Here is a 24129-nt window from a genome sequence, read left to right as displayed (position 1 = left end):
CCGGAGGGAGGGGCCGAGGGGGGCTCTTCCCAGCGGTGCTCACCCGATGGTTCTGGGGCTCATGAGGTGCTGGCGATCAGACTTGGGGCCTCGCACACACTAAGCACATGACCCTACTTGAGCCACCTCCCAGGACTGACCAGTGCAGTGCCCTGCTGGTGCCCGGCTCCCCCCGTGGCTCTGAGTCCCGTCAGCCCGCTGGATGCTCTTCAGAGTGGCCTGCGGCCAGGTCGGCTGCTCCACATTCTCTGGGCCTGTGTGTCAGGGCTTTCGTTTCCCTTCAGTATGACGACCTGCGCCTGGCAGTGCTGCGGGGCTATTCCTGGCTCCGGGGAGGACTCTGGGGACTATGTGGGGAGCTGGGGACTGAACCCAGGTAGGCTGAGGGCAAAGCAAGTGTCCTGGCCCTGTGCTCTCTCTCCAGCCTCCAGTTCTGCTAGATTTTTATTCTTTCTGAACAGCTGTTTTGTCCTCATCTTTCTATCTTTCTGCATAGACACCCGTCTGCCCCTGGCTCCGTCACCTGTCCCCTGGCTGCCCCCCACCCTCACTCCATCACCCGTCTGCATCTGGCTCCATCTCTCATCACCCAGCCCCCTCCGCCCTGGCTCCGTCACCCGTCCCTGCTGCCTGCTGACTCCAGGGCCACCAGTAAGGACCGGCTGGCAGCTTGCTGAGGAGTCCAGGACTCACGATTGTTCCTGGTGGCACCCGCAGGGCAGGGGACGGGTGGCTCTTGAGTAGTCCATCTTTGAGGCTGGTCTCCCTTGCTGCTTTCAGAACTCCCTCGTCTCCTCCCTCGGGCCCTGGTGTGATGGGGTGCGGGTTGTTGTGTGGTTGTTGTGTGGCTGCTGGCGGCTGTGGTAGAGACGATGCCGTCACAGGCTTCCCTGCCCCTCTTCTCCTTCCTTCCTGACTCTTACCGAGTGCTTGAAGTCGTGTGTTTGTCCTCCTCATTGTCACATCCTCATGGTCTCGGTGACAGGCTGATGGGAGCACTAACACTCATGACCTTCCATTCACAGTCACATGCTCCTCCACCCCACCACGGTGGCCGGTACCGCCACCGATGGCCTAGTGCTGTTCTGAGTCCACATCTCCTTATTCTTATTTTTTGCTTTTTGGGTCACACCCGGCGATGCTCAGGGGTTACTCCGGGCTCTGCACTCAGGAATTACTCCTGGCGGTGCTCGGGGGACCATATGGGATGTCAGGGATCGAACCTGTGTCGTCTATGTGCAAGGCAAACACCCTCTCTGCTATACTATCACTCTGCCTCCCCCCTTTTTCAATCGTTTTTTCTTTCTACTTCTCGGTCTGGGTCATCGACTGGCGTCTCTACGTTAAGTCCCCAGGGCCGGGCGAGACCCACCGCAGGCTGTGGGCCCTTCTGGGGAACGCTCAGTTACTGTTCTTGCTGCTCTGGGTTTTCTACTCTTTTCTACTCTTGAAACACCGTTTCTCTCTCACACACATTTCTGACTGCTGAGACACAATTCCTTGTTTCTTCTGTGCCTCTCTCGGCCCGGGGCAAACTGGCTGGGGCTGTCCGAGGGGCTGATTGCCAGAGCCCACCCCTGGCCTGTCCCAGGGCCACTGGCCGCTGCCGCCGGCGTCTTCCCGCGCGGGCTGCCGTAAGCATCCCCTAGGTCGCACACATGCATGCCGTTCTGGGGAATGTGCTGCAGCTGTGGCCTTCCGGGGCCCGGGGCTGGTCCTGGGCTCCATCCCCACTGGCGCTTGCTTGTCTGATTAGTGACTCGCTCAGGCTAATTCTAATTCTGTATTTTCTGCAGTGTGGCCACTAATTTCTCAGTTCCCCTCTTTAAAAAAATCTTGTTTTTACTTCTACACCTGTCTTGCTAGTGGTCACCTCAGGTTAGCACAGCTGATGGCCTGTTGACCCTTGGTCGGGCAGTTCCACTAAATGCTTTGAGCCACAAGAAGGCCCATGTCCCCTGGGTGAGTGTGAGATGGTGTAGCAGCCCACCTGCCAGGTCTCTGTGTGACCACAAGGCAGGCCCTCCTCTGTGGGGAGGTGTAAGACCACGGGACAGGCCTATGGTTGTCAGTGGGGGTGTGTATGACCACATCTTTGGGGGATTGTGTGTGTGTGAGACCCTGGGATAGACCCACGTCTGTTGGAGGTGTGTGTATGTGTTTGTGTGTGAGTGAGTGACCACAGGAAAGGCCCACATCTGTCGGAGGGGTGTGTGTGTGTGTGTGTGTGTGTGTGTGTGTGTATGTGTGTGACCACGGGACAGGCCCACATCTGTAGGAGGTGTGTGTGTGTGTGTGTTTGTGTGTGTGTGAGTGACCATGGGACAGGCCACCTCTGTCAGGAGGTATGTGAGTGACCACGGGACAGATCTACATCTGTCGGAGGTGTGTGTGTGACCATGAGACAGTACCACATCTGTGGGAGGTGTGTGTGTGTGTGTGTGTGTGTGTGTGTGTGTGATCACGGGACAGGCCTACCTCTATCAGGAGGTGTGAGTGACCACGGGACAGACCCACGTCTGTAGGAGGTGTGTGTGTGACCACGGGACAGGCCCACCTCTGTCAGGAGGTGTGCGAGTGACCAAAGGACAGGCCCATGTGTGTCGGGAGATGTGTGTGTATATGACCACGGGACAGGCCCATGTCTGTCAGAGGGGTGTGTGTGTGTGTGTGTGTGTGTGTGTGTGTGTGTGTGTGTGTGTGTATGTGTGTGTGTGTGAGTGACCGTGGGATAGGCCCATGTCTGTCAGAGGTGTGTGTGTGTGTGTATGTGTGTGTGTGTGAGTGACCGTGGGATAGGCCCATGTCTGGTTGGAGGTGTGTGTGTGTGTGCGTGTGTGTGTGTGTGTGTGTGTGTGAGTGACCGTGGGATAGGCCCATGTCTGGTTGGAGGTGTGTGTGTGTGTGTGTGTGACCGTGGGATAGGCCCATGTCTGTCGGAGGTGTGTGTGAGTGACCACAGGACAGGCCCACGTCTGTTGGAGGTGTGTGTGTGTGTGACAGCATGTCTGGGTGTGTCTCCCTCTCCCCGGGCCTGGGCATGCTCACACGTCACCCTCTGGAGCCTGGGAACATGCGGCGTTTTTAGATCTGCGTGTGGTCGCCCAGGGTGGCAGGGGGAGTCCCCCAGGGCCCTGAACCACCCTCACTTGTGTCCTCAGGTATGCCAGGGGCCAGTGCTGGGAGGTTCTGAGCAGAGAAGGGCCGAGCCGTGTCCCCTGCTGGGCGCCAGGCCTCCCCTCGAGTGCTTGTCAGCCTGGCCTGCCTCCTGCTACTTCTAGGGCCGAGTGATCTGTCATGACTCTGTGGCTTTGTGGGTGCTGACCCCAAGTTCCTCTCCCCACACTGTGGAATCCCACCTACCTCCCGGCCCTCCCTAAAAGGCACCCCAAGAACTCCCGGGAGTCACTGAGGGAGACCGAGCCACTGCCCCTTGGCGTGCAGCCCCACCCGCGTCTCCCCACCTGGGGTGACCCTCGCAGGTGCAGCCTGGGACCCGGCCCCCTCCCTGAGAGCTCAGGTCACAGGGCTGCTCTGCGCCAGCTCGGATCTGGTGAACACACATGCGAGCCACGTGTGTGAGTCACGGCACCGAGGGACACGTGTCCGTGAACCACTGCTGCGTGGACATGCCCGTGAGCCACGGTCCCAGGGAACATGCTTTAGAGCCAGATCACATGTACATGGACCATGGCTCCAAGGGATCTGCATGCGTGAATCGCCACTCCAGGGAAGACACGTTTGTGAACCACCACATTGGGGGACATGTATGTGCAAACCAGCACTTGGGGGACATGTGTGTGCAGCACTCCAGCTGCCCCTGAGTGGTTTCAGAACGGCACTGTCCCTCCGAGTCTCACTGCAGTCCCCGCTACCCACGTGACGGACCTCTGAGTGACTCAGCTCTCAGGAACCACATGCCCCAGGGCCACTTCGAACATCTGCCCAGCTGGCCCTGGGGCTGTGAGGTCATGGGAGGAAGGAGCACTCCTCTGAGTGCTCCTCAAGATAGGCCACCCTCTGGGCATGCGGATGCCAGGGCTCCCTGGCACTGTCCACACGTCTCCATGGCATACAGCTCTGGGCACATCTGCAGAGCAGGACAGGTAGCCAGGAAGTGGACGTAAAACTCAGCAGCTATGTCCACAGAGGCGGGCGGCTATGCAGGAGAGCGGGCACCATGCTCTCGGGGCTGACCTGACGCTGTGCCACTGGCCTGTCCTCGGACAAAACAGAAGCCTGTGCTGATGATGACCACCAGCCCTCGCTGACCTCTGAGCAGCAGTACCCTCACTGACCACTGGCCATGCACTGACTGCTGGCCACCACTGCTGAGCACCAGTCCCCTCGCTGACCACTGACTGTGTACTGTAGCTGAACACCAGCCCCTTGCCGACCACTGACCTTAACTGTGGCTGGGCACCGTTAAGGCCCTTGGTTTCAATGGCCACGTGCTGTAGGTGAGTACCAATCCCCTCGCTGACCACTGACCACGTGCTGTGGCTGAGCACGAGTCCCCTCGCCGACCACTGACCAGCACCGGGTGAGAAGCAGGCCTCTTGATGACCGCTAACCACACACTGTGACTGAGCATGAGTCCCCTTGTTGACCACTGACCATGCACCATAGGTGAGCATCAATCCCCTTGCTGACCTCTGGCCATGCACTATGGCTGAGCACCAGTTCCCATGCTGACCACTGACCACGCACTACAGGTGAGCATCAATCCCCTCACTGACCGCTGGCCATGTGCTGTAGCTAAACATCAGTCCCCTTGCTGACCACTGACCACACTGATCACTGACCACATACCATTATTAGCATCAGTCCTCTCACTGACCACTGGTCACACAGACTGGCCACATAAGTTGAGATCACGTCCCTCTGCTTCTGCTTGTCCTAAGGCTTCTGACACTGAACACTCGTCCTGCCTGTCCCACCCTTACTCCTGGCCCTCAGGTGAAACACCTGGTACCGCCCCTCTGAGGGCCAGTGTCCCCTGTCTGCCACACAGGGTGCAGCGGGTCCAAGCTGAGCAAAGCCACGGCGAGGGCAGAAGGGCCTGAATACAGAACGGTGCCCCGAGCGCGTGTCCACACTCGGCCCTGAGCATGTGACGGCACCCCCCCACACACAGGGGCGCCCCCGTCCTGCCAGGTCAGCACACAGTAGGGCCACCCACAGCCTTGCGTCTGTCTGCCCACGGTGGCACCGTCCCGGACACTCAGTCCACACACAGGAAGTGGTCACAGCTGGCCCTGCCCTGGCCACAGGCCTGTAGCTGGCCAGTGGAGGGTGCAGGGAGCCCAGCGTCCTCTGGCACCCACATCTCCAGGGCCCTTTCCTGTGGGCAGGCAGCTCCCGACCAACCCCCCCCGCCAGCGGCCCTGGGACCCAGGACTCCCCTGGCTCCTGCTGACGGGAAGCCTCGCCTGGCGCCCTGCCATGTGAGTCAGACTTTCCATGAGCGAAGCCTTTGTTCTCCTGAGTGGGAGCGTGGCCAGAGGCTGGAGGAATTCACAGCCCAGACTCAGCAGAGGGGTGCTGGCCGCAGGGCCCACCTGCTTGTTGCTCTAATGACACGGAGGCTTCTGGAAAGCAGGGAGGGAGCCAGGAGGGGCTGAAAGGGCCGATTGTGGCCACCGGCAGTGGGGGAGCACACGGGCGGGCTGTGTGGGCCACACAGGCCGGGCACGCCCACTTCAGAACCTCTCTCAGGAGACACCTAGGAACCCTCCAGCAAAAGTACCCAAATGGAAGCATGTCCCACAGCCAAAACAACTGTACGTGCGAGAGTGGGCTTCTGTGCTGCCACGCACGCTTGCCCACAGAGGAGAGGGTGAGTGTGAGCAGTAAGAATGTGTGTGTGCACGTGCATGCAAGACGAACGAGAGTGGGTGCACTGAGGGGGACACAGGGACCGTGTTGTGACAGTGTGTGAGAACTTAGGGGACACGAGGACCATGTGTGACAGGGAGTGTGGGAGCACTGAGGGGACACAGGGACCGTGTGTGACAGGGAGTGTGGGAGCACTGAGGGGACACGAGGACTGTGACAGGGAGTGTGGGAGCACTGTGGGGACACAGGGACCGTGTGTGAGAAGCAATGTGGGAGCACAGAGGGGGACATGGGGATTGTGTGTGACAGGGATTGTCGAGCACTGAGGGGACATGAGGGTTGTGACAAGGAGTGGGAGAGCACTGAGGGGGACATGGGACTGTGGAAGGACCATGTGTGACAGGGAGTGGGAGTACGGTGCGGGGTGAGGCTCCCTGCACATGGGCTCGTGGACATGAGTCCTGCCCACTCGCCCTGACCCAGGTTCCCAACCCACGGCCACTGTAGGACCAACCTAGAAGGTGAGGCCAGCAGGTGCCATGCTGCGGCAAGTCTCGCCTGGACCAGCTGCACGCTGCAGGGGCTGGCATGGCCACAAGGCAGTGGCCACAGCAAACCTGAGGGACACGCACGCCAGGGCCAGCGGGATGAGTCGAGGGCGCTCAGACCCTCAACGTCCCCCGAAGCGCAGCTGCCCCAGCCACCGCCAGCCTGCAGCTGTTTCCACAGCAGCACGGAGCCCTCAGCGACCCACCAGGTTCTGGGGAGAGGGGCAGCCGCGGGAATGGCGCCCAGCAGACAGGGCCCTCAGCGAGGCCACGAGGAACGGGCAGGAGCCAGAAGGCGACCTCAGTGTCCGCACAGGGCCTGTCAGTGGCCTCGAGGGTGCACAGACAGACCGGCAGCACCTGGGGCCGCCTCATGCAGACGCGCCTGCACCCTGGCACCTCCTCGGGCCCCACAGGCAGCTCCGAGGCGGTCTAGTCAGCGTAGCGCCTTTGCAGACATCGCGCCTCCCTGCCAGGACAGCTCCCACAGGACCCAGGGTGGGAAGCAGGAACGAGACCGCGTGCAGGGGCACGCAGGGGACACCAGGCGGGGGGCCCCGTTCCACGCTGACAGCCCTGGCAGCCTGCCGCGCTGCGCCTCCCTGCAGGCCGAGGCAGAGCCCGGTGCTGCCCATCCCGCAGGACTCACATGCCACACGCCCACCGGGCCCTGAGCAAGCCCGCCGCCCGATGTGCCCCCTCACTCTGACCCGGGCTGGGCTCAGAAACAAGGCCGAGGGGTCTTCCTGAGGGGTGAACCCTGAGGCTGGTGGCACGAGGACACGTGTGTGGACACGTATGCACAGGCCGGTCCTCTGGGTGGGTATGGACAGTAGCCAGCACAGCCACCCCACTGGCTGACACTGTCCCTCCGAGGCCCCGTCCACAGCGGCCACACGGACCCACACGGCAGTCCGCTCACTGCCAGAGCTGCTCTGCGGGGCCGGGGGGCGGGGCCTCTGGGCTGGGCACCTGGGGTAGCCACTGTGCACCCCGGACCTCACAGCGGGGGGCCAGAGGAGATGAACACGGCCAGCATGGAGGCGGCTGAGACTGCAGGTCAACCACGGAGTCGGCGCTAGGCAGGGGCCAGAGGGTGTGACGGGCTGGGGCCATGCCGAGGGGTCTCCTGACTGCCCTGCTGCCCTCAGGGCAGGGCAGGGCCTGGCTGGGGGCACCAGTGGGCTGCCTGGCAGCCTGGTCAGGGCCCCCGCGGGCTCACGCCAGATTCGGGAGCCCCGACCCCGGCTGTCCCCTCACAGGACGCGTATCCCGCACGTGCCTGGGGCGCAGCCGCGCGGGCCCCACCATGGCCGGCCAGACTGCCGTCGCTCGCCCGTCTCTCCACCAAGCGCTCCGGCGGCACCCAGAAACCAACCGCGGGGGCCGTGCCGCTGCCGAGGTGCTGGCCAGGCGCCAGCACGCCCACGCGCAGCCGCCAGAGGCCCCTGCGGCTCGGGCACTCACCGTCGTCCAGGTCCAGCTGGTCCAGCTCTCGCGGCTCACGCTTGACCGCCAGGGGCACGGGGGCCAGACTAGGGTCACCGTCCCGGTGCACCTCGGGCAGCGGCAGAGGCCCAGCGGCAGGAGACGCGCTTGGCGGAGCCTTCGGCGGGCAGGCGGGGCTGCAGGGCTGCAAACAGGCGGGCGCTTGGGTGCCGGACGGGAGCCAGCACGGGGCCGCTGGCACGCAGTGCCGCAGAACGGCCGCGGCTCAGCGGGGCACTCACCTGTGGCTGCAGCAAGGAGGGCGCCGGAGGCTGGGGTGAGCTGGGGTGCAGCTCCGGGCCAGGCACAGGGAGGGCCCCGGGGGCGGCCGGCGGCGGGAGGCCCAGCTGGCACGGGCCGGGCCCTGCCAGGGCCTTGTAGGGCACCGAGGAGAGCGTGTGCAGCTTGGGGCTGGCGCTGGGCGGCGGGGACAGCAGGGGGCTGCCCTGGGGACAGGCTGGGAATCCGGTCACCAGGCAGGAGGGCGGCTCGGGCGGCAGGGCCAGCTGCTGGCTGTAGCAGGCCTTGGGCAGCGGGCCCAGGGGGCCGCAGGGCAGGGCCGGCTCGTAGTCGTCCGAGGGCTCCGTCTTGATGGCCGGAACTGCGGGGGAAGGGGCGTCCGTGAGCAGGGGGCCGCCGCCCACCCGCCCGGCACCCTCGCAAGAGCTCGGCTGGTCTGACACGGATGCCACTGCTGCCTCGGCAGGAAAGCCCAGTGGGCGGTGACCAGGTCAGTGTTTCTCGTGGGCCTGACACCCTCCGCACGCGCAGATGGCGCGAAGGGGCAGGCCAGCCTGCACGGACGTGAGCTCTGCCGCGGGCACAGTGCTCCCCGCCAGGACACGTGGGGACACCGTGGGGACACTGTGGGGACAGCTGCGGCTGGGGGTTTCGGCCACCCTGGACCGTCCCCAGGGCTCTGAGGTGAGGGGTCGGGGGCAGACGGACGGGCACAGCCCCAGGCCGGGCTCTGCAGGAGTCCAGGGCCCCAGGTCTGCTGCGCCCTCATCCCAGCCCGGGCCCTGCCTTCTTGCTTCTCCGCCTCTTGACCCTGAGGATGGACACCGTGAGCACCCACAGACGGAGAACTCTCCTGGACCCACGCGGGACGCGCCGCTCCCCAAAGCCGCTGAAGCCCCTCGACAGCGCCAGGGCCTCCAAGCCCGGCCCCCACAAACGGTATCTGGCAAGTGGGCGGAGGGCGTGAGAGGGAGAGAAATGAGATCCGCAGGGGGGTCTGTGAGCTCTGGGGTCACTCCTTGGGGCTCATCAGGTCCCATCTGGAGAGAGCTGCAGATCCACAGGCACAGCAGAGGGAAAGGGTCAGGGTATGGAGGGGGTCAGGGGGCGAGGGGGTCAGGGCGTGAGGGGGTCAGGGCGTGAGGGGGTCAGGGCGTGAAGGGGTCAGGAGATGGGGGTCAGAGCGTGAGGGGTCAGGGGACAGGGGTTTAGGGTGTGAGGGATCAGGGTGTGTGGGGGTCAGGAGACAGGGGGTCAGGGCGTGGGGTGTCAGGGGACAGGGGGTTTAGGGGAGCTGTGGGAATTCGCCGGGCCACAGCTCAGCGCCACAGGCTGGTGGGCCACGTGGTGTCAGGGTCATGTGGTCAGAGCACACAGATGCCGTGGAGGTGGGGAGTACCAGGGCACAGTGTCAGGGCACGGTGGGGCATGAGGCCTGGTCAGCAGAGGCCTGGGAGCACAGGGTAGCTACTGGGCCCTGGTGCCCGACGGGGGCGTGTCACGTGGCACAGGTCCGGGTGCTGGAGGGCGTGTGGCTGGGCCCTGACGGGGTCGGAGGGGGTTACACGTTCAGGGGCCGACTCAGTCTTGCGGGGGAAGCTCCGGGCTGCACAGAGGCTGCCAGCAGCTGGCCCCGGGCACCCCTGCATCCCTGGCCATCACAGCACTGACGCTGGCGCGCTCGTGAGGCAACCGTCCCCTGGGCATACCGCGCCCAGTGCCAGTCACCCCGACCACCCATGCGTCTGGCTGCGGGGCCGCTCTGCTCCGGCTTCTAGGGGAGAAGCTCTCCTGGAAAGCCCCCCCCCCCCCCCCCCGTGGCAGAGGTCACTCCACAGGCCCCGCCTCAAGCAGGCCCCTGCGGGCCCCTGTGCGTCCCCAGCAGCCCCGGGCTCACCGAGGGCCGGGAGGTAGGTGAAGTGCTGGTACTGGCTCCGCTTCCTCTTGCCGTTGCACACGTAGAAGCTGACCTGCACCGGGCTGCTGATCCTCGGGTTGCGGAAGGGCGGGACCTCCACCACCAGCGAGTTCTGCGGGGCGGGGGGCCGTCAGCAGCCTCAGTGGCCTGGGCACCCTTCGTGCCTGGGACTCCCAACCAAGCACCCCGAGTCCCGAAAGCCGGCTGGGAGCAGAAAATGCCTCCCCCACACGGCCCAGGCACCCCACCCCCAGCCACTCCCCCGGCACCCCACACCCCCATTTGCTCTCCCTGACACCCCCAGACACCTCCCCAGACCCCCCGGCCCCCTGCCTCGCCGACTCACCCCTTTGCACAGGTCCCTGTCGGTCTTGGCGTCCATCTCCCACACGTGGTGGCCGTCTGGAAGGAAGGGCAGAGCCGATGATGGGCACACTGGTGCGGCCACCCCAGCACCACACGGCTTCATCCCACCAGGGGCCTGGCCAGGGCCCTCACCAGAGGCGCCGAGGTGACCACCAGGTCACCCGCGGGGACACGGTTGCCCTGGCAGCGAGCACCCCAAGTCTTGGCTGCCCTTGGGGGCTCACGGGATGACCGCAGGGCTCCTGCTCTCCTGAGTGCCCCAGGGCGTGGGACTCAGGGGCATGGGACACGCAGGGGCAGGGGACACACGGGCATGGGGCACACAGGGGCAGGGGACACGCAGGGGCATGGGACACGCAGGGGCATGGGACACGCAGGGGCATGGGACACGCAGGGGCAGGGGACACACGGGCATGGGACACACAGGGGCAGGGGACACGCAGGGGCAGGGGACACACGGGCATGGGACACGCAGGGGCAGGGGACACGCAGGGGCAGGGGACACGCAGGGGCAGGGGACACACGGGCATGGGACACGCAGGGGCAGGGGACACGCAGGGGCAGGGGACACGCAGGGGCAGGGGACACACGGGCATGGGACACGCAGGGGCAGGGGACACACAGGGGCAGGGGACACACAGGGGCAGGGGACACACAGGGGCATGGGACACGCAGGGGCAGGGGACACACAGGGGCAGGGGACACGCAGGGGCAGGGGACACGCAGGGGCAGGGGACACACGGGCATGGGACACGCAGGGGCAGGGGACACACAGGGGCAGGGGACACGCAGGGGCAGGGGACACACGGGCATGGGACACGCAGGGGCAGGGGACACACGGGCATGGGACACGCAGGGGCAGGGGACACACAGGGGCAGGGGACACGCAGGGGCAGGGGACACACGGGCATGGGACACGCAGGGGCAGGGGACACACAGGGGCAGGGGACACACAGGGGCAGGGGACACACAGGGGCATGGGACACGCAGGGGCAGGGGACACGCAGGGGCAGGGGACACGCAGGGACACACAGGCCTTCCCTCAGTTCTCAAGAGAAAACTGCATGTCTCAATCCCGAATCCCAGCTCAGTCCCATGACCCAGAACACGGGTGGGGGCGGGGGGGGCGCCGCTCATGCCAGCGGTCTCTGAGACACCATCTGCCGGGGCCCATCCGGGGGCCTGGCTCTGGGGTGCCCCCGTCCTGTGGCAGAGCCTGGCTCTAGGAGAACCCCAGTCCTGTGGGGCCCCAAAACCTCCTTCTCCGACCATCCCGCTTCACTCAGGGCCATGCACGGGGACGAGGCGGGGCTTTGGCTCCTCAGGCCCCTCCGCGCCCTCCGCTGCGCCTCCTCCTCCCTCTTGGGCTGAATGGGCCTTTGTGTGGCTTATCAGCCGCTGCTGGCTGCTCCCTAGGAAACTGCGCCAGCCCAGAAGGGGAACGTTCCCAGTCATTAGGGAATTCCCTGCGGCTGAGTCATCGACGGCTTCCCCCGCCAGCCACACCCCAGCCTCCAGCTCCACTGACAGCTGGCAGGAGGGGCGGCCACGTCGCGCGCACACTCCTGCCAGGCGCACCGAGCCCCACAGGCGGGGGCGCCCACGGCCCCGTGTGACAAAGTAGCTGGACCCCCCCTCACGCACACCAGCAGGAGGAGGGATAGCAATGGCCACCCCCACCAGGCACTGTGCCGTCACCGTCGGCCCCGCTGTGGGTGTGCCACATACCCCATGGGACAGGCACAGAGCCAGGAGAGAGGGTGGAGTCTCGTGACACTCACAACCGTGCACACATGTACACAAACACACATACCTGCCCCCCCAACACCTTACACACCGAGTCTCTCTCACACACACCTACCCTGCATGCGCCTCAAAAACCGAGTCTGTGTCACACACACGTATCTGCCCCACACACACACCTCACACACTGAGTCTCTCTTACACACATACATACACACCTGTTTTGCATGTGCCTCACAGTTTCTCACATGAACATGCAGTTGACCTGCAAGCACCTTACACACCAAATCTTTCTCTCTCACACACACACACAAATGCCTCACACATACGCACATCTGCCCCTGCACGCGCCTCATAGACCAAGTCTCTCTCACACACACACACCTGCCCCCCCCACACTCTCCCACACTGAGTCTCTCTCACCTCCCCCACATGTGCCTCACAAACTGAGTCTGTCACACATAATGTATCTGCCCTGCATGTACCTCACACACCGAGTCACACACACACACATATACACACACACAAACACTTACCCTGCAAGCACCTCAAACACTGAGTCTTACACACACATGTGCACACCTGCCCCACACGCATCTCACACATTGAGTCTCACACATACACGTGCACCTGCCTGGCATGCACCTTACACAGTGAGTCTCTCTCACACACAGGCACCTACCCTGCAAACATGTCACACATGAGTCTCTCCCCCACACACACACCTGCTGAGGGCATGCCTCACACAAGTCTCACACATACATGCATCTGTCCCACACGCACCTCACAGACCAAGTCTCTCTCACTCACTTGCATTGCAAGCATTTTATACACTGTATCTCTCTCTCACACACACACAGACAACTGTCCCACATGCGCCTCAAACACTGAGTCTCTATCTCTCTGTCTCACACACACATGCACCTGCCCCACACATGCCTCACACTGAGTCATTCTCATACACACACACATGCACCTGTCCCGCACACACTTCACATACCGAGTCTCTCACACACACACCTGCCCTACCTACATGCACCTCACACATCAAGTTTCTCTCTTACACACACGTGCATGCATCTACCCCACATGTGCCTCACACACCGAGTCTCTCTCACACACACATGCAAGCATCTCACACACCAAGTCTCTCTCACACACACCTGTTCTGTAAGCCCCTCACACACCCAGTTTATCTCTCGAATACACACCTGCCTCCCACACCCAGTCTCTCTCACACGTGCATCTACCACACATGTGCCTCCTACACCAAGTTTCATATGTACATACACATACACATAACACCACATACACCCACAATGACTCTGCAAGTGCCATGTTGACTGAGGCTCCTTCTCCAGGCCTCCTGTGGGGGGCACAGGTGTGGGCAGAGCTCAGCAGGCCCTGGAAAAGGTGGACTTTGCAGCTGACCCCCAAAGGCACCTCAGCAGAGCCGGCTCCCTCCCTCATCATTGACGTCCTTGGGGCATCAGTCTGGACACGAAGTCCCTTCCCAGGGATGTCCTGTTGTTCCGCACAGACAGTTTGAGGGGCCTGGGGCCGGGATCCAGCTGTGCGGGGTCTGGGGTTGGAATCCAGCTGTGCGGGGCCTGGGGCTGAGATCCAGCTGTGCGGGGTCTGGGGTTGGGATCCAGCTGTGCGGAGTCTGGGGTTGGGATCCAGCTGTGCGGGGTCTGGGGCCGGGATCCAGCTGTGCGGGGTCTGGGGCTGGGATCCAGCTGTGCGGGGTCTGGGGTTGGGATCCAGCTGTGCGGGGTCTGGGGCCGGGATCCAGCTGTGCGGGGCCTGGGGCCGGAATCCAGCTGTGCGGGGCCTGAGGCCGGGATCCAGCTGTGCGGGGCCTGGGGTTGGGATCCAGCTGTGCGGGGCCTGGGGCCGGGATCCAGCTGTGCGGGGTCTGGGGCCGGGGTCCAGCTGTGCGGGGTCTGGGGCCGGGGTCCAGCTGTGCGGGTCTGGGGCCGGGGTCCAGCTGTGCGGGGTCTGGGGCCGGGATCCAGCTGTGCGGGGCCTGGGGTTGGGATCCAGCTGTGCGGGGTCTGGGGCCGGGATCCAGCTGTGCGGGGTCTGGGGCCGGGATCCAGCTGTGCGGGGCCTGGGGCCGGGATCCAGCTGTGCGGGGTCTGGGGCCGGGATCCAGCTGTGTGGGGTCTGGGGCTGGGATCCAGCTGTGTGGGGCCTGGGGTTGGGATCCAGCTGTGTGGGGTCTGGGGCCGGGATCCAGCTGTGCGGGGTCTGGGGCCGGGATCCAGCTGTGCGGGGTCTGGGGCCGGGATCCAGCTGTGTGGGGTCTGGGGCCGGGATCCAGCTGTGTGGGGTCTGGGGCTGGGATCCAGCTGTGTGGGGCCTGGGGTTGGGATCCAGCTGTGTGGGGCCTGGGGTTGGGATCCAGCTGTGTGGGGTCTGGGGTTAGGATCCAGCTGTGTGGGGTCTGGGGCTGGGATCTAGCTGTGTGGGGCCTGGGGCTGGGATCCAGCTGTGAGGGGCCTGGGGCTGGGATCCAGCTGTGCTGGTCTGGGGTCAGGATCCGCCGTGTGGGGCCGGGATCCAGCTGTGTGGGCTTTGGTGCTGACTCTGCTCAGAGATGCGCAGCAAAAGCCCCCTTTGGAATCTCCCTGCAAGGGCTCCCCATGACGCTTCCAGGAGGACCCCAGCCCTGCACACACAGAAGCAAAGTCGCCCTGAGATCAGGTCAGGGGAATTAGTGACAGGGCAGGGGTGTGAGGTGGGGAAGGGGTGTGAGTGATAGGACAGGGGCATGAGAGACGGGGCAGGGATGTGGGTGTGGGGCAGGGGTGTGAGAGATGGTACAGGAGTGTGAGAGACTGTAGGGATGTGAGAGACGGGGCAGGAGTGTGAGACAGGGCAGGGGTGTGAGAGATGGTACAGGAGTGTGAGAGACAGCGTGGGGATGTGAGAGACGGGGCAGGGGTGTGAGAGATGGTACAGAAGTGTGAGAGACAGTGTGGGGATGTGAGAGACGGGGCAGGGGTGTGAGACAGGGCAGGGATGTGGGTGAAGGGACAGGGGTGTGAGAGATGGGAAAAGGTAATGAGTGACAAGGCAGGGGTGTGAGAGATGGTACAGGAGTGTGAGAGACAGTGTAGGGGTGTGAGAGACGGGGCAGGGGTGTGAGACGGGGCAGGGATGTGAGAGACGGGGCAGGGGTGTGAGACAGGGCAGGGATGTGAGAGACAGGGCAGGGGTGTGAGACGGGGCAGGGGTGTGAGACGGGGCAGGGATGTGGGTGACGGGGCAGGGGTGTGAGAGATGGGAAAAGGTAATGAGTGACGGGGCAGGGGTGGGGGTGACAGGGCGGGGGTGTGAGAGTGTGGCCTGTTCAGGACCATGTGGACACAGAGGGCTCAGAGCTCTGTGCTCATGGACGCAGGATGTCCTGACCGGCTCCAGCCACGAGTCATCTGCTATCACCCAGAGCACCAGTGACGTGCTGGCACCCCACCAGGCCCCGTCACACGGAAGGTGGGCTCTGACACGCCTCCCACAGGGAGAGCAGCCCTCTGGCACCGCCCACGACACACATGGTGCCAGAGGTGACATTATCTCAGATTTGTTCCCTCCGAGGGGACGTTCCTGACACAGACGTTCCCCGGCCATTAGGCCCAGCTGGGTTTCTCGGTGATTGAAACCTGTTTCCGATTACAGTGCTCAGCTGTATGGCACCAAGTTCAACCTGAGAGGCTTTTGCAAAGAGCCTGAAGGAGGCCCTAAGTACGCTGCAAATGGCACCAAATCACGCGGCCATTATGTGGCTGCCCTCAGGGTCCAGCAATCAGCAGAGAACCAGCCACTCAGAACAGGACGGAAGCATGCTGGGCCACGCCCAGGACCACGCCTCCCGCGGAACAGCGGCCACGGGGCCACGCTTGTGCCACACAACCCCGCACATGGGCCACCTGCGGCTGCCCGAGAGAAGCCGGGTCTGTCTGGGGACATGGCAGGCAGACTCACCCGCCCGAGGACGCAGGACCTGAGTGCTGGCCCCCAGGGGGCCCCGTGCGGGCAGGAGAGAGGCCCGGCCTGAGGCGCGTGGTCCGTCCCCAGCCGTGACAGCCCACCGCCCCGAGCCCAGCCTGGCCGCACCTGGCGCCTTCTCCACGAACACCACCTTGGAGTCCTGCAGGAAGTTGTGTCCAGACAGCACCATCCTCTTCCCGCCCTGTGCGGGGCCGCTGGCCGTGCTCTGCTTCTCCACCAGGGGCAGCTCCTGGGCCGAGCGCTGGGCTGTGGGGGAGGAGGGGCGTGAGGGCCGGGAGGGGGCTCCAGGCCCGGGCTCTGGGGTGCACCGGGGCGGGCGGGTCCGTGCACCCTCGGGAGACCCGGGCGTGGCCGGCCCCGGGGCCCTCCTGAAGGGCTGGGCGGCCACCGAGTCCCCCCAGGGGCTCGCCTGCGGGGCACTCACAGCACTCGATGGGGTTCGAGGCCACCTGCAGGGACAGCGTGCGGCCGCCGGGCTGCGGGATGTGCACGCGGAACACCAGGCGCACCCGCGTGTTCTTCCTGCCGATGTCCGTCTCCCCCTTGCGCAGCTCGATGTCGGAGTTCCGCAGCTTCAGGATCCCAGCGCAGTCGATGCTGCGGAGAGCCGCGCCTCAGAGGGGCCGCCAGGCGCCCGCCGGGCACGCAGCACACGGCACACGGCACACGCCAGGAGGCCCCTCGGAGACCGCGGCCCTGGGTGCACCCCCCGCCGGGCACGCGGCACACGGCACATGGCACGCACCAGGAGGCCCCTCGGAGACCGCGGCCCTGGGTGCACCCACCCTGCCCCAGCCACGGAGCCGGGTGCCCCCCACGGACCCTCCCAGGCGCTGCTGCCTGCCGGGGACCCCCAGTCCTCACCCCCGCCCTGTGGCCCCGGCCCCCGCTGGCCTCGGTGCCCCCAACCCCACGGGTTACAGGCACGTTGCGGGCGGTGCCGTGGCGGCCACCTACATGGCGCGCATGTGGTTCTCCGGCAGCAGCGGGATCTCCAGGACTTTGGTGTTGGACAGCAGCGCCTCGTGGCTGGTGGTGGACACCGTCTTCCCCGTGATGCGGTGCACCTGGTAGAAGGCGTGTGGCCGCAGGAGCCGCTCGTCCGCCGTGCCGATGAAGAGCTGCAGCGTCAGCGGCTCCTTCTCCAGGTAGCCGTGAAGCTGGGAGAGAGCAGGGCCTGAGCACCATTGGCACCGCGCCACGTGCTCACGCCACACGCTGCGCATCACGCAGGCACACGCACCACGTGCTCATGCCACATGCTACACATCACACATGCCACATGCTCACAACACACAGGCTACACATCACACATGTGAACTCACACCACGCACATCACACACGCCATGTGCTCACACCACACAGGCTACATATCACACATGTGAACTCATGCCACACATCACACACGGCAAGTGCTCACACCACACACTATATTCACATATGCAAACTCATGCCACACATATCACATGCACCACGTGCTCACATATGCTACACATCACATATGCCATCAACTCATACCTCACACATGCCACATGCTATACATCACACATGTAAATTCATGCCACACACATCACATGACATCACATGACATGCACTCCACCACACGACATACAGACTCATGCACTACACACCCACCACAGGGCACATCATACATGTCACATACCTTCTCAGGCTACATGGTTCACCCATGTGCATGTGCTGCACACGTCACTCATGCTCACACACACGCTGAAACACCACAGGCCCTGCCACACTCTTCACACATACTCACACTCATGACACATTGTATACAAGATGCCACACACATCACACACATGCCCACACACAACAGTCACATCACATGCACCACCACATGCCTTACTCTCACATACCACACGCTTCCCACATGTGCATGCTAAGGGTTGGGCTTGCCCGTGCCGGTGCTGGCACCTCCTGCTCCCACTTCCGCTCTGTCCCGTGATGCGACATCAGGACAACTGGCAGCACCCAGGGACAGCCCCAACACTCCGGTGGTCATGGGAACCCAAACATGCATGTGTGCCGAATGCACACATGTGCTCATGCTGGCCGGCACCTCTCTGTGAGGCCGCGTTCCCTCCCGCTTGGAGGAGGAGCCGAGGCCCAGACACTGGCTTCTGGGGCAGCCCCCCGCGACAGCAGCATTTGCACTGGGCGGTATTGCAGGGCAGATGCGCGGCTGTGCCAGGGGGACTGTGGAGCCCACAGCTCCTCCCAGTGTCACCGCTGTCTCCTCCTTGTGCACACTCGGCCCTGGAGACCCACAGGCACGGGCCGAGGGAGTGAGGGCAGCGAGCCCGGCATCTCCGGGAGCCTGGGAGCACATGGCCAATCACCCCCACAGGCAGCCAGGGTGGAAGCCACCTGCGAGGCTGAGGGAGACTGAGGAGGGGGCGTGTGCAAGACACGAAGAGTTGGGTGCTACCAGTTACCCAGGGACACCTCACAATCCTCCCCAGCACAAACACACACATATGCCCACCACAGGGTTCACACCCACCTCAGACACACCCCCACACACCTCAGACATCCCCACACATACCTCAGACACACACACATACCTCAGACACACACACATACCTCAGACCCACCCCCACACCCACCTCAGACACACACACATACTTCACAAACCCATACCCACACCTCACTTATACATACCTCAGACACACCTGCACACATGCCTCAGACACATCCCCACAGATCCCAGCCACACCCACACACCCACCTCAGACACACCCTCACACTTCAGGTACAGTCACACATACCTCACACACCCATACCCATACACACGTCACATATACCTCACACACCCATACCCATAAACACGTCACTCACACATTCACACCTCAGACACAACCATATACACATAGACCTCATACTCACATCTCAGAATGCCCCAAGCCTCACACACCCATAAACACCCCAGACACCTCCAAACACACCTCACACCCACCGCAGACACACCCACATTCACCTCAGACACACACACCTCAGATATACCACACATCTACACCCATCTCACATACACCCACATATACCTCAGATACACCCACACCTTAACCCACTCACACCTCAAACATAGCTGCACGTATCTCAGAACACACCCATACCTCAGACACACCCATATCTCAGACATACCCATGCACATCTAAGACACACCCACAATCATACACACACCTATGTACACCTCAGACATACCCACATACACTCACACGGACCTCAGACACACCCGCACGTTCACACCTCAGACATACCTACAAACACCCCCTGTACACACCTCAAATACACCCATACCTCAGATATACACATACCCTCACACCTCAGACACACCCTCACACACTCATATGCCTCAGACATACCTGCATACAAGCTCACAACCTCACACCTCTGACACACTTGCACACACACTCATACCACTACGCACACACTTAGCACATGTGCTCACATGCACTCCAGAAGTATCGGGGAATGAGGCACCCCTGTCCCCCACGAGTGAGGGGCCAGCACTGAGTCTGTCTCCCAGGAATGTGCTCTACGCGTCTGAACCAGACCCAGCCTCAAGCCACACAGAAGTCAGCTGGGTTCCAGGAGAGTCACAGCATCCTGAGCCTTTCCTGCCACCCTACCACCACACAGCACCACCGTGGACCACCCAGTCCACAGTGCCAGCACACGGTACTCCTTCTGTGGCTCCGTGGGGACGTGGCCTGTCCCTATGGCTGGAACCACCCCCTCCAGTCCCGGCAGCTGGGCCCCACCCTGTCCAGTCCTCTCGGGCCCTGTGACCCGCATGTGACCACCTGCCTCAGTGAGTGACACTTGCCTGACCAACAGTGAGCCACGCAGGCCTCTGGGAGAACAGGCCTCCATGGGAGGATACCTGCTACTAAAGTGGCTCGCGTGGTGGCCCACGGTGGACCCTGCCTCCTGCACAACGTGCTCTGGGCCACCGAGTGGTGAGCACTAAGTAATGCGCACTTCCTGTCCCTGCAGGTGCCTCTCGGCCTCTCCCGGGTCCACTGCAGCTGGTTCCCAGCGTGAATGATGACCCAAACAGCCTGGCACGGTCTCCAAGGGCACCCCCATACGGTGTCTGGGCGGAGGGCCTGAGCCGCATGTGCCACGGGGGCCTGGGGAGTCGGCGGCTCACGCAGGCGGGGGACCCCAATGCACGGGGTCTGTTGGTGGGAAGGGCCCTGTCCAGCCCCCAGCCCCGCCTGGCACGAGGCTCTGCCCGCAGTGGGGTCCGCTGCTGTTTCTCCCTGACCTGCTCTGGGCTGAGGGAGCTTTTCCCAGCAGGCACAGGACCAGGGACGCGGGGCTGAGGAGCCTGGACCCAGCCTGACCGTGGCCAGGCCGAGGCGGCCCCTCCCTGGGCATCTGCTGGTGGGGATTGAGGCCCGAGAGCCCAGTGCCCGGCTGAAGGCCACAGGCACAGCCCCCTGCCCGGCACCGACAGCCCCTGCAGCCACCCCCGACATGACGGCTGGCCGCGAGCACTGCCCCCATGGGACGATCCATTATTCAGGCCCCCGATGCTATCGCAGCCCCGTGAGCCGGTAACCGAGCTGCACCCTGGGCACCCTGGGCAGCTCCACGGGCTCAGGGACCCTCTGCCCAGGCCATGAGGACACGGACTCACCAGCAGGGGAAGGGAGGACGAGCTAGAGTCTGCATCGACTCGTGAGGGTGCTGGTGGGCATGCGAGTGCTTCAGCACAGTGCCTGGACCCCCCACACAGCCGCAGCCCCCAGAGCCCCCCGCCTGCATGGCACACTCGGGGCCAGACCACCCTCACGGCTCCAGCCCCTTCAAACGCGCACAGTGCAGACACCGGGATGAAGCCTGGGAGGGCGCTGGCCTGGGGCCTCGGTCAGGGAGCAGTCCTGGGGTCCTGGGCCCCTGGGTGGCGTGCCAGGCACCCACCTTCCGGGCCCGGCCTCCCCCACCGCCCTGCAGTCCCAGAAACCGGCCCCTCCCTCCCGGAGCCTGCAGCCCCGGGCAACGGGCCAGCCCCACAGGGGAGTGGATGTGACCAGCACCCCTGCCCCTCGGGCACCTGGGTCCAGGGAGCAGCCGCCCCCCCCCCCAGGCAAAGACGCACCCTTCCTGGAAGTCACCTGCCTCGAGGGGTCCGGGGCAGGGCGGAGGGGGCAGTCTGGGAAGGCGGTGGGTGTGGACGCGGGGGCAGGAGGGGCACAGCCCAGCACGGTCCTGCCCGCCCCTGCCTTTGGGATGTGGAATTCTACCTTCGGGGCCGGAGCGAAGGCCCAGCCGGTCTCCAGCAGCTGAGCGGGGCTTGGGCGGGTCTCACCGAACCCCGTCCCCAGGGCGAGTCTGAGAGCTCAGATAAGGCCCCCCCAGACGCCTCCACCCGCACCCCCCAACCCCGCGCAGTCCCGGGACCCTGCAGGGCTCCCCGTGCTGGGAGGTGGGCCGGCAGGGGCGAGGCCCTTGCTCAGCTGCTGGGCATCAGGGATGGAAAAGGTCAGCCTGGCCGCGGTAAGCCAGCCCCGCCCAGCAAGGCAGCGCAGGCTCCTCCGTGGCGGCTGATTGCAGCCTGGCCGCACGGGGCGGGCAGCGGGCAGCGGGCAGCGGGGCGCTGCCCGCCTCCTGAGCCCCCTCGCTCCCAAATCCGCACCCGCCTCCTGGCCCTCCACCCGCCCCCAGGTCCTGGACCCCCTCCCCTGCGAGACAGGCCTGGCCCCAGGTCACGGCCAGCCTCAGACTCCAAGCCAGCGTCCCCACGGGCCGGCACGGGCCAGACCCTGGCCTCGCAGGAGCCCCCGCAGCCCCACAAGGCGACCCTGCAAGCAGCCCGTGTCCCCCGTTTCCCGGAGCCCTCGGGCGGGGCTGGGCAGGGCTGGGGCCCTCGACACACACCTGCACGCTGGGGTGGCCCCCGGCCGACGCCTTCACGGCCCCCCGGCTGCCTTCCGTCTCGTAGTGCGCCCGGTGGTGGGACTTGGGCTGCACCTCGATGCGTAGCTCGTAGGGCCCCGAGTGGGCGGGCAGCTGCCAGTCCAGGGCGGGCAGTGCTGGGCTGCAAGGCAAGGGGACAGCGTGAGTCCGGCCGGGGGAGGCCGAGGACCCTCTCGGGCGCTCCTGCCCCCCTACGGGCGTCTGGTCTAGCCCGCGGGCCCCACACAGGAGAAGCCAGCAGCCTGCGCCAGCCTGCCGAGTGCACGACACCCTCGCTCTGTGGGGGACCCGGGGACGAGGCTGAGCCGGAAGCCCTGGGGGCCCTGTCACAGCTACTGCTACCATCCCCGCCACTGTTACCATCCCCCACTGTTACCATCCCCCACTGTTACCATCCCCCACTGTTACCATCCCCCACTGTTACCATCCCCCACTGTTACCATCCCCACTGTTACCATCCCCCACTGTTACCATCCCCCACTGTTACCATCCCACCACTGTTACCATCCCACCACTGTTACCATCCCCCACTGTTACCATCCCCCACTGTTACCATCCCCCCACTGTTACCATCCCCCACTATTACATCCCCGCCACTGTTACCATCCCACCACTGTTACCCTCCAGTCACTATTACCCCCAGCCACTGTTACCATCCCCGCCACTGTTACCATCCCACCACCGTTACCCTCCAGTCACTATTACCCCCAGCCACTGTTACCATCCCCCACTGTTATCATCCCTCACTGTTACCATCCCCCACTGTTACCATCCCACCACTGTTACCCTCCAGTCACTATTACCCCCAGCCACTGTTACCATCCCCCACTGTTATCATCCCCCACTGTTACCATCCCCCACTGTTACCATCCCACCACTGTTACCCCCCAGTCACTATTACCCCCAGCCACTGTTACCTTCCCCATTACTGTTACCCCAGCCACTGTTACCCCCAGCTACTGTTACCATTCTCGCCACTATCACCACTTCCCAACGATCCCCACGATGCCACGGTTCCCATCTCCACCAACATTCCCATGCTCAGGGTTCTAGCCCCACACCGTCCTATCCCCATGGGTCCCACCCCCACTGTCCCACCCACAGTGCCTGCCCCCCACCATCCCCACCCCCCGCCGTCCCATCCCCATGGTACCTGCCCCCATGGCCCAGCCCCCACCGCTATCCTGGTGCTCCCTGGGTCGCCATCTCTCTGCCCTGAATGTGGCCTGTTGCTGTTGGGACCCACCATTCCTACCCCCTGCTTCCACCGGCGGCTCTCTGCCCTGCCGCTGTTTCCACCTGCATCACCACCTCCACCCCGTCACGCTTCTCTCTCCTCTCCGACCTGCTTCTCCTTCTGCCTGCGTCGTCCCATCCCTCTCCTATGGCTACCTGGGTCTGTCCCGCCTTCTGGTCCTGCCCTGAAGCACCACAGGAGGCTGCAACGCTGCCACGGGGGACCCAGTCTCAGCTGCTGGTCAGACCAGCTGCCCTGGTGCCCACACGACAGGCCCAGCCTCGGGAAGGACACACCCGCCTGGGCACACGCTCTCTGGCCCCCTGACCAGCTCCCGTCTGGATCCGCCCTGTGGGAGCGGAAAAGCCCTGGGCCCACGTTCCTGGGCCTGCCGCGGGGCCGGTCCCCCGCTGCCCCGTCCGAGGAGAGGCTGGCACCCCAGGGCAGCATTCTCACGGCAGGCCCCGCCACGGCACCCGGCGAGCCTGCCCGCCCGCGCTGGCCAGTCTGTGCAGAGGCCAGGGCTGGATGAGGGAGCTGTGAAAGCCACGGCACATGCCCACACCAGCCCCGTCCCGCACGGACACCTTCCTGCACCAGCCGTGTCCCACATCGGCCAGCTAATGGCCCGCGAGACAGGGGCTGGCCGGGTCAGACCCAGCTCAGCACCGCGGGAGCACAGGGCCCAGAGTGAGGCCTCAAGGTCTCCTCACTGGCCCAGGCGCTCTGTCCCTCAGTGAGTTCAGGCAAGGGGCTGCCCAGGGCCTCCCACACCTCACGCGCTACAAGGTGCC

At 64.2% G+C, this 24129-nt stretch overlaps 1 protein-coding gene across 3 annotated transcripts in view; it reads right to left on the bottom strand.

The window, feature by feature from the left end:
• The window catches only part of NFATC1 (nuclear factor of activated T cells 1), a 45733-nt gene that overhangs the window by 10741 nt on the left and 10863 nt on the right, over positions 1-24129 (bottom strand). For 2 of the 3 annotated variants that reach the window (XM_055127224.1, XM_055127225.1), the window contains exons 3-10: positions 22060-22219; positions 17116-17318; positions 16583-16755; positions 16264-16404; positions 10379-10434; positions 10012-10144; positions 8117-8475; positions 7854-8019 (exon numbers count right to left, since the gene is read on the bottom strand). In XM_055127224.1, coding sequence (XP_054983199.1) covers positions 7854-8019; positions 8117-8475; positions 10012-10144; positions 10379-10434; positions 16264-16404; positions 16583-16755; positions 17116-17318; positions 22060-22219 — 1391 coding nt within the window. The remainder of the gene's footprint in view (positions 1-7853; positions 8020-8116; positions 8476-10011; positions 10145-10378; positions 10435-16263; positions 16405-16582; positions 16756-17115; positions 17319-22059; positions 22220-24129) is intronic. The other variant, XM_055127226.1, reaches the window with a different exon arrangement.

The sequence above is a fragment of the Sorex araneus genome, chromosome 2 (assembly GCF_027595985.1).
Source record: "Sorex araneus isolate mSorAra2 chromosome 2, mSorAra2.pri, whole genome shotgun sequence".
NCBI lineage: Eukaryota > Metazoa > Chordata > Mammalia > Eulipotyphla > Soricidae > Sorex > Sorex araneus.
The sequence above is the reverse complement of the archived record's forward strand: the minus strand, read 5'-3'. Positions and strand labels throughout refer to the sequence as shown.